The sequence below is a fragment of the Salvia miltiorrhiza genome, chromosome 1 (assembly GCF_028751815.1).
Source record: "Salvia miltiorrhiza cultivar Shanhuang (shh) chromosome 1, IMPLAD_Smil_shh, whole genome shotgun sequence".
Taxonomy (NCBI): domain Eukaryota; kingdom Viridiplantae; phylum Streptophyta; class Magnoliopsida; order Lamiales; family Lamiaceae; genus Salvia; species Salvia miltiorrhiza.
Window position 1 is genome coordinate 64,744,976 of NC_080387.1, and position 10,729 is coordinate 64,755,704.

At 39.8% G+C, this 10,729-nt stretch overlaps 1 protein-coding gene across 1 annotated transcript; it reads right to left on the reverse strand.

Annotated features, from left to right (window-relative positions):
• Positions 1–5,900: 5,900 nt before the first annotated feature.
• On the reverse strand, positions 5,901–9,263 carry LOC131005015 (very-long-chain aldehyde decarbonylase CER3-like). The gene is made up of 11 exons (XM_057931799.1): positions 8,961–9,263; positions 8,644–8,867; positions 8,320–8,552; positions 8,012–8,231; positions 7,644–7,771; positions 7,289–7,545; positions 7,103–7,210; positions 6,763–6,969; positions 6,581–6,691; positions 6,331–6,504; positions 5,901–6,248 (listed from the first exon to the last, which is right to left on the reverse strand). Exons 1-11 carry the CDS (start codon positions 9,009–9,011, stop codon positions 6,066–6,068), a joined length of 1,896 nt encoding a protein of 631 aa, XP_057787782.1. The 5' UTR covers positions 9,012–9,263; the 3' UTR covers positions 5,901–6,065.
• Positions 9,264–10,729: the final 1,466 nt, after the last annotated feature.

Genomic DNA, 10,729 nt, shown 5'->3' on the forward strand with positions numbered 1-10,729 from the left:
CATATGTGTTGAGTTTGTCTTCCACTTTGATGTGGGCCCCAAACCTTTTGACATTTGAGCCACAACTTTTTTGACTATTAGTTGTGCAGATTAATTGAAGTTCAACAATTGCAGCTTCAACAATTGCTTCTGCTCATTTTTCAACAATCGGCAGCTCAATTTTGCCTATAAATTGAGCTCATTCTGCAGAAGGAAAGATGTGCAGAAGTGCGAGAGGTGTGAGGCAAAACAAGAGAGAGTTTGGTGAGTGCTTTTTTGAGAGAAGAAAATTGTGAGGAAAAATCATAGGATTTTTCATCTCTCTTAAAATAGTAGCTCAGTCCTCTTGTGTTTTCCAAGTTATTAAACTTGAGATTTGTGTTTCCCCTATTTTGTGTAGGGAGAATTTTGTAAGCCTACTATATACATAGTGGAAGATTTCTAGACTACGGTCTCGTGGTTTTTCCCAATTTGGGTTTTCCACGTAAAAATTCTTGTCTCATATTTTTCTTATATTTTGCACCAAATATTTTTCTTGGTTTGGATCCCATTTTGTAATCCAGCAAGAGGGAAAAGAATTATCCTGGTTCCGCTGTGCAAGTGTCATTTATTTTGACACTCGTGAATATTTATTCACCACTTTTCCCAACAAGTGGTATCAGAGCCACTTTGGTTCTGAGGCGGATTAAAAATGGAGGAATCGTCGTCGCTTGGTGGTATGTTCAAATTGAACGGATCAAATTACTCAATTTGGAAGCCAAGCATGTTGGATCTTCTCTATTGTAAGGATCTCTATTTGCCCTTACATGGAGATGATGCCAAACCAAAGGATATGAGTGATGATGAATGGGTCATCATGCACAGAAAAACAGTTGGTTACGTCCGGCGCTTCATTGAACACAGTATTTTTCATCATTTTGCTAATGAGGAAAAAGCTGACGTTCTTTGGAAGAAAATGGAAGCTATGTTTGAAAGGAAAAATGCTTTAAACAAAGCTTCCATCATCAGAAAAATCGTTCGCTTGCGATATGCGGAGGGTGCCAACATGACGGAGCACCTCAATGCATACCAGGGTCTTATCAACCAATCCACCAACATGAAGATTTCTCTTGATGATGAAGTCGTAGCTTTATTGCTACTCAGTTCGTTGCCGGACAGTTGGGACACTCTTGTAGTGTCAATCAGCAACTCGGCTCCAGGTGGAGCACTGACCTTGCAGATGGTCAAAGATTGTCTTCTTAATGAAGAATCCAGAAGAAAAGATCAAGAACGTTCTTCTGAGACAAAGGCGATGATTGCTGAAAACGGAGATCGAGGGAGAAGTAAAAGTAAAGGCTCTCAATACTCGAGAGATAAATCCAGGGGGAAGTCTAAACCCAGAAAAGACTTCAAATGCCATTATTGCGGTGGTCCAAACCACTATGAGAGAGACTGCAGAAAGAAGAAAAGAGATCAAGCGCGTGGAAATAATGAAAAAACTGAGAAAGACACAACAGCAGTTGCAACTGATGGCGATGTTGTCGTAGTTTGCGATGATGCTTTTGTGAGTTCGTCATGCCAACAAACAGACTGGATCGTTGATTCGGGTGCATCATATCACATTTCACCACATCGTGATATGTTTGCATCCTACACCGGTGGCAGCTTTGGCAAAGTCAGAATGGCCAATCATGGTGTGACAGAAGTTGCTGGTATAGGAGACATTGTCCTGCTTACTAACACTGGATGTAAGCTTATCTTAAAAGATGTCCGACATGTTCCTGATATCAGACTCAATATTATTTCCACTGGCAAGCTCGACGATAATGGCTACATCAACCATTTCGGCGGAGGAAAGTGGAAGCTAATCAAAGGCTCTCTAATTGCAGCAAAGGGCAGAAAGCAAAATTCTCTCTACATGATGCATGCAACGTTGTCCAATGGAGAGGTGAATGCAGTCGTCAAAAATTCCTCCATTGAGATATGGCATAAGAGGCTTGGGCATCTGAGCCAGAAAGGTCTGGAGATCTTGGCTAGAAGAAGCCTCATCCCTGAGGTTAAAGGAATGCACTTGGAAACCTGTGTTGATTGTTTGGCCGGAAAACAACACAGAGTTGCATTCAAGAGCTTCTCTCCCTCAAGAAGAGCTCAACCTCTTGATTTGGTGCACACAGATTTGTGCTACATGAAAGACAGAACTCTTGGTGGCGCACTATATTTCGTCACTTTCATTGACGATTTTTCGAGAAAAGTCTGGTGTTTTGCTTTGAAAACCAAAGACCAAACGTTGGAGGTCTTTAAGAATTTTCAAGCAAAAGTCGAGAGACAAACAGGAAGGAAACTGAAGTGTGTTCGTGCAGACAACGGCGGTGAGTACCAAGGCCCGTTTGAGCAACACTGCAGGAACCATGGTATCAAGCTTGAGAAAAGCGTCCCAAAGACCCCTCAACATAATGGCGTGGCAGAAAGGATGAACAGAACAATTTGTGAGAGAATCAAATGCATGCTGTCGCACTCCAAACTGCCAAAATCCTTTTGGGGTGAAGCTATGAGGACCGCAATTGACTTGATCAACCTTTCTCCATCAACTCCTCTGGGTGGTGACATTCCAGATAGAGTTTGGTCCGGGAAAGACGTGTCTTACAAACACTTGAGAGTGTTTGGCTGCAGGGCTTTTGTTCACATTCCAAAAGATGAGAGATCCAAGCTTGATGATAAAACCAAACCATGTATCTTCTTGGGATACGCTCATGAAGAGTTTGGTTATAGATTATGGGACCCAGTTAACAGGAAAGTCATCAGAAGCAGGGATGTTGTATTCCTTGAAGATCAAGTTCCTGATGATGCGAAGGAAAAGCCTGAATCTAATTCAGAAGTTCCTGTCAACTTAGATCCAGTTCCATCACCGACACTCCAGAATTACGGGGGAGATACCCAATCGGAGCATGGTGATCCGGTTGATGATGAAGCAGGTGACGATCAGACTCCACCTGTACAAGATGATGTCCCTCCAGTCAGAAGGTCTACCAGAGAAAGACAACCTTCTACCAGATATAGCCCACATGAGTATGTAATGCTCACTGATGGAGGAGAGCCACAGAGTTTTGTAGAAGCCATGGCGCATGACCAAAAGGAGAAGTGGTTAGAAGCCATGAAGGAGGAGATGAACTCCTTAGTTGAAAATCACACCTATGACTTAGTGAAGTTGCCAGCCGGCAAGAGATCGCTGAAAAATAAGTGGGTCTACAGATTAAAGGCTGAGGAGAATAGCTCACAACCAAGGTACAAGGCGAGACTGGTTGTGAAGGGTTTCAGTCAGAAAAAGGGTGTTGATTTTGAAGAGATTTTCTCACCAGTGGTGAAGATGTCTTCAATCAGAGTGGTGCTCGCGATTGCTGCCAGTTTGGACCTGGAGATCGAGCAACTTGATGTGAAGACTGCATTTCTGCATGGAGATTTAGACAAAGAAATCTACATGGACCAACCTGAAGGTTTCAAAGTCAAAGGAAAAGAAAACCTTGTATGCAGGTTGAAGAAGAGCTTGTACGGCCTGAAACAAGCTCCCAGATTATGGTACATGAAGTTTGAGTCCTTCATGTCAACCCATGGCTACAACAGGACCACCTCAGATCACTGTGTTTTCTTCAAGAAGTTCGCAGGAGGTGAATTTATCATATTGTCAGTCTACGTTGACGATATGTTAATTGTAGGCCATGATGCCAGCTAGATTGATAAGCTGAAGAAAGAGCTAAGCAAGTCTTTTGCGATGAAAGACTTAGGCGCGGCTAAGCAGATCCTTGGAATGAAAATCTTCAGGGATAGGAAGAGCAAGAAGCTCTGGTTATCTCAAGAACAATATATTGAGAAAGTTCTTGAAAGATTTAGAATGAGCAAGTCGAAGCCAGTCGCCACTCCACTTGCGGGTCATATGAAGCTAAGTTCAGCACAATGCCCGACAAGTGAGACAGAAAAGGAAGAACTGCAAAAGATTCCATATGCTTCTGCGGTGGGGAGTCTAATGTATGCTATGATATGCACTAGACCTGACGTCGCTCACGCAGTTGGTGTGGTTAGTCGATTTCTCTCAAAACCAGGAAAAGAGCATTGGACAGCAGTGAAATGGATATTTCGGTACTTGAGAGGTACTTCTAAACTTTGTCTGAAGTTTGGTGATAACCATATTCTACTTGAATGATATGTGGATGCAGACATGGCTGGTGACATAGATTCCAGGAAATCCACATCTGGATACCTGATGAGACTTGCAGGGGGAGCTATCTCGTGGGAATCGAAACTTCAAAAATGCGTGGCATTATCCACAACGGAAGCTGAGTACATTGCTGTGACGGAAGCTTGCAAAGAGGTGTTGTGGTTGAAGAAGTTTCTACAAGAGTTGGGCTTGAAGCAAGAGAAGCATGTGCTTTACTGCGACAGTCAAAGTGCAATTCACTTGAGTAAGAATTCGAGTTTTCACTCGAGAACGAAACATATTGATGTGAGATATCACTGGATTCGAGATGTACTTGAAAGAAAACTAATGCAGCTCGAGAAGATCCACACCGATGAGAATGGTGCAGATATGTTTACCAAGTCCTTACCCCGAGATAAGTTTGAGATCTGCAAACGTGAAGCAGGTCTAGTTGAATCCCCACATCAAGTGGAGGGGGAGAATTGTTGAGTTTGTCTTCCACTTTGATGTGGGCCCCAAACCTTTTGACATTTGAGCCACAACTTTTTTGACTATTAGTTGTGCAGATTAATTGAAGTTCAACAATTGCAGCTTCAACAATTGCTGCTGCTCATTTTTTCAACAATCGGCAGCTCAATTTTGCCTATAAATTGAGCTCATTCTGCAGAAGGAAAGATGTGCAGAAGTGCGAGAGGTGTGAGGCAAAACAAGAGAGAGTTTGGTGAGTGCTTTTTTGAGAGAAGAAAATTGTGAGGAAAAATCATAGGATTTTTCATCTCTCTTAAAATAGTAGCTCAGTCCTCTTGTATTTTCCAAGTTATTAAACTTGAGATTTGTGTTTCCCCTATTTTGTGTAGGGAGAATTTTGTAAGCCTACTATATACATAGTGGAAGATTTCTAGACTACGGTCTCGTGGTTTTTCCCAATTTGGGTTTTCCACGTAAAAATTCTTGTCTCATATTTTTCTTATATTTTGCACCAAATATTTTTCTTGGTTTGGATCCCATTTTGTAATCCAGCAAGAGGGAAAAGAATTATCCTGGTTCCGCTGTGCAAGTGTCATTTATTTTGACACTCGTGAATATTTATTCACCAGTTTTCCCAACAATATGCAGGATCCATAACTAAGGGGGCATACATGTAGGCGTCACATCTCAGATACTCATCTTCAACCAATTTCTTTTCCATGCCTTTAAAGGAGACTTCACCTGCTTACACAAATGCAGAATAAGTAACTCGAATTTGCAGAAAACGAGAATTAGTGTTGAAATACCAGAAGAGACGGGGGGACAGATCAAGGGCGCAAACAAGTAAGAGTCCGATTTCATATAGTTGAAGATCATCTTCAACGCCGATTTTAGTTTTCTCCTTTTGCTGATGCGTTTTGTTGGCTTCGCCTTCCACCCAGAAACGGCAACAGAGACGACTTTCTTCGCCATTGTTCAGTAGCTAACCTAACGCAACGCGGCGAGAGAGAGAAAGAGAGTTTGTGGAATTAGAAAACGGTGATGGACACGCTTGAAGCTGCAAATGCCGAAACGTGTACTTTCCAAATATCCTATGGCGGTGAGGTGAGACATTCATTCCAATCCTCACCGCAACGACGCCGTTTGGCGTCCTTTCCCCTTTTCTGCCAGATTGACAACCCTAATTAAAATCACCATCTTTTATTAATACTAATTTACTGGCACTGGCAGTAAGTAGTGTTTCCATTTTTTCAAGAATCATTCCATCATCAATTGCTAGAAAATCTCCAACAACAGAATCTTGATTAACTCAACTGATGATACAATGCAAACAAATGTTACATTTTGGCGATCAAAATAATTGTTAGAAAGCGATGATGATGTCAAGGCAAGAAGAAAATGGTGTTTCTTAGTATACATATTTGAATTGGTGTAGTAGCTAGTGTCTAAATTAATCCTTGTATTTGGTGGCATTATCTGAGACGAGCTTAAAACCATGCTTCATTGCAGCCTCCCACACAAAGTCAATCCGGTCAACGTCTATGGCTCCCACTTCGTTGTGAGTCCATCCTTCCAGGAAATGAACCACTCCACCTGCATGGCAAGCATGCACAATCCCTCTGTCCATTGAGTACTGCCAACGCAAAACATTCAAGTACGTTATTCCTCTGCATTTTGTAAAAACATGTAATTTGAGTGTGAGAGTAATTGATTACCTCACACGACCCCAGCCCTAGCACGTCTTCGGGTAGCCTCAAGGCTGCAAGAGTGCCATAAGTGCAGTCCCTTCTGTATGGCTTTGTAGCTGGAACCACAAACTGATGGAAGTGAGCTCCAGCCGGGGCGAATCTTTGCTCCCAATGTGTGATCCATTTTCCTACTATCCATGTCTACAACAATCCCATATTGTGTGTGTCAGTCTTATGTATATGTATGTCTAATATTACCAAATGTTGGTATCTATACCTTGCAGTTTTGTGCAGCTTGATACTTAGTTACTTGGACAAGGTACTTCTGGCAATCACCTGGTGCTTCTTTCTGGATCTTTCGGAATCTCTCTGTTGATAGAGTCAGCATCTGCACATAAGATTGGTTTTATTAATTCATCATCATCATTTCTTGTTAAGAATGCAGGTATGGCTACTTACTAGAACTCGAACTCCTTTTCTGCAAAGGTAAAGAGCAATAGCTCTTCCCAGTTTCGAAGTGGCTCCAGTTAAGAACACCTCGGTTACATCTTGAGGGAGCTCATGAAGAATCACAGCTGCTGTCAAAGTGTTCCCGTGCACCACGCGGACTTTAAGGTTCGGATGTTTGTTCACAAAGATTGTTCCGCCTCCGTTTAGAGCCTCATTCTGCAATTTGGACCGAACCCCATTATTAATTAGTTTAGCTGCTTAAGCAGAGACCAATCCTAGAATGTGTATATGTTTGTAGACATGTATATATGATGTAAGAGTGAGAACAAATAGAAACAAGGAGAGTGACCTTATTCAAAGCAGCAAGGCTAATGACTTTAACTCCCAATTTGTCAGCTCGAAGAATAGCCTCTTCTATTTGTCTATTGATGCCTTTTGCTGCAAATGGCAAGAAATACTGCAACAATGCACAACAACACATTAGGAATGTGCCTACATTTTCATGTTTAGACCAATTAAAACTGCACTTAGTTACCTGAAAACCAAACCGGGGAACAACCCACGTCTGGTGCAGCTGGTTCCTTAGGTAGTAGAAAGAGACCAAGAAAGTCTTAGATTTAGCCCACATCAGGAACATCACCGCGAAAGAGATGGGCCATAATGGAATCAAATATAGTCTTGTGTAGAAGGGCAACGAGGCCATTGATCGGACCAGAAACGGCGCGTGCATTGCAGATGACATATCCACTATATGTGCAAGGAATACAAAATCTGGAACCCTCCCATTTACACCTGCATTTTTTTCAAGAATTCTCAAAGAGTTTAATGATCATGTACCATTCATTTTAAATAGAGAAATGCTTGCAGTTTTGTGGATCTTTTGAAGGGACCTGAGTTTAAACTGTTTCTCCTCTGCACATCCCATGATTTTTTGTTCAATGTGTTTCCTAATGCATCAAAAAGAGGCATGAAAAGGCAATAATTTGAGTCCTTCTCAACATGATGTAGGTAGTGGTACCTGCACAGTCAATATATCAGAAAATATAAAATAAAAATAAATTGGGGTTGGACTATTGGAGAAGTTGTACATATATAAAAAGTAGTTGTCCGCCTAATAAATTAGTTGAGAGATCAGTGACTCGAACCAAATTATATCCTAGCTAAAAGAATTTAGCAGTAGCTAGCTAGAATCAAATAAAAATCAATAATATATCAAAGTAAAGGATTAAAGACATGTGTTTGAAGAAAATTCAATTACGTTGGAGTATAGAGTAGATATTTGAGGAATGGTGCTGCATCAAATATCTGATGAGGAATGAACTCCACATTGGAGTGGCCTAAACATCTCAGACAGTCGAACAACAGAAGGTAGGCGTAGATCAAGCTTATGGATCCATGGCCAATTGCAAAAGTACCGATAATTGGCACTGCAACTACGACAGTCAGCAAAAGATGTTCCAAGAATGTGGCATTTCCAGCTGCAGCAGAATATAAACCAATTATATGAATAAGTGATGGCTTAAAAATCTATTTGGAGTAGAATACTTTTATGCATTAAACTTGTACCTGTAAGGGGCTGTGGTACAGGGGAAGAGTGGTGGAAAGAGTGATAGCGACTGAAGAGATAATCTCCATGAAAGCATCTGTGAATGGTGTAGAAAAGAGGCTCCGAGATAGATACGTGAAGAACCAGTGCTGCACTCAGCCCATTTTTGTTCCATATACATAGTCTTTCAAAAGTTGGGAACATGTACAACACTAGAGCACCAATGATGCCTTGAAGAATAATGAAATTATCCCTACAATATATATATATTTAGTAAATTAAACCATGACTTCTTCCACCTTAATTAACAACACAAAAAAGAAAACTAGCGTCATATTTATTACCAGTTCCATTCTTTGTCAATCTGTTTGAAATCAATTCCTTGCTTGTTAATCTGTCGGTTGCGAGTGAGAAAGAGCATGCTGCTGTAAGAACTCCATAGCTGGTGCACAAAGAGTCTCAGCATACATATGATGAAGATGTGAAGAAACCAATTAGTCTGTTTCATGCCTTCTTCTTGAAATCTTGAATATATTGCTTTCCCCAGGAAAACCCCATAAACACCAAGCTGCAGTATCAAACACAAGATTTTAAAACTTTTCTGCGAGAAATTAAAATTTCTTCTTTATACAAATATGATCGTATTTTAGTGTCCAAGTACCTTGTAGTTACCCAAGAATTCCCATGGCCAAGCAGACAATGGTGAAACCATGGTCTCGAGATTCCTAAAACCTTTGAGCGCCTAAAATAATGCGATTTCCAAATGAGAGATTAGCGGTTGGAGAATGAAAGTTTGTTTTCTGTTACTAGCGAATGCAGATTTTAGGATGGGATATATATAATGCTTCAAATACTAGAGTTTTGCTTCTGTTTCTTTGGAGTGGTGTTTGCGAATAGGTTGAATGACACATTTATTGCTACAGCAATATGCCTAATTTGCTGCATTTGAGGCTCTGTATTAATTAATTTGTCTTAGTTGCAAACACGATCGACTTGATTCATCCACTAGAATCTAGAATTAGCTAGTCTTTTGTTCACATTTATGTTAATTACATTCTTTCTGGATCGAACTATTATGAGTACTGCTAAACACACATAATATGTGCGCACTTAATAAACCGGACCGGTTTATTTTTTATATTCCGGTTCAAATTTTATCTTGGACTGAATTATCCTTATTCTATATTAAGAAGTTATTGATTTGTTCTTAATGATATTTTTTCCTTTTTCTTAACTTCAATAATTTTGGAAAATAATTAATTTGTTCTTAAAATATGCCCAATTTATTAATATAAATTATATTTTTTGGAGAAACGGTCAATGCATATTCTACCTTAATTTTTGACATGAATAAAGTTCAAACAATCATTCTTTAGAGAATACATAACAAAATGACACGAAATATCACCATTGGAGGTGAGACCAAAATGACACCACCCCCTCTCACAAATAAAGTTGGTCATTCCATATTTTCAAGTTTTTGTTATTTTGTGTTAAATAGGCCAAAATGTATAATTTTGGTCTATAAGGTCTATCAATTTGAATTCCAATTAATATATTATTTGTGTTTTATATTCTTTTGTTTGAGCTTGATTAGTTATTTTGTTTCACATGTAAAGTAATCGACAAAAAAATGAAACTCTTCACAAAAATAAATAAAGATGAAATTGAAGTTTCACAACTAAGCATGTGAACGACAACACTAGGTGACACCTTTGGCATACTCCAAATTCAAATGCAAAGGGGACACGCATGCTTTTTGAGCAAATGTTTATAACACATTTTAATTCAACAATTAATTTGTAGTATGTTATTTGTATCTTGTGGAAAGAAAAAGCGAATGAAAAAAAGGTGGAATCTAATATACATGAACGACCCACTCAAGAATTTCATTGAACAGGTTGTGGGCATTGTATTTGATTGCGATTTGGTTGAAATTTCACCTTGTTGTAATCAAGATTTTCATTATAACCCTTGTAGATTATATGTTTTTGGATCTTGTTCATAAACAAATGAAATCTTGTAGAGAAAAGAATGAGAATCTATGTTCTTAATATTCAATTTGTATAATGTAAACTTGAGATTCCATATAAAATTCAAATCATGGTCATATGAAAATTTCATTGTCATAAACAAACAACTTCATTAATCAAAACTACAAAAAAACCATAAAAAAATTGGAAACCAAAGGTTGAATGACCGCTTCAAATCTTGAGTTTCGAGAAAAACCAACTGTTCTTCCCGGTCTTGAACCTCTCCTCGAACCTGCTCTTGACCTCCTTGCAGGTAGACACCTTCTTGTCCTGTGAAACGAGCGCGTCCACGGAGATGACGCCCTTGAGATCCACGACGTACTTGGCGATGCCAGCAACGAGGCAGTGACCGTAAGGGCGCGCGGTTGCGAGAGTCGTCGTCGAAGTTCACCATTGT

Coding starts and splice junctions, on each gene's coding strand:
- LOC131005015 (XM_057931799.1), bottom strand. CDS start 9,011: ATGGTTTCACCATTGTCTGCTTGGCCATGGGAATTCTTGGGTAACTAC. Junction 7,772..8,011: donor TATCTACTCTATACTCCAAC/GTAATTGAATTT, acceptor TTGACTGTGCAG/GTACCACTACCTACATCATG. Junction 6,692..6,762: donor GAAAAGGAGTTCGAGTTCTA/GTAAGTAGCCAT, acceptor TCTTATGTGCAG/ATGCTGACTCTATCAACAGA.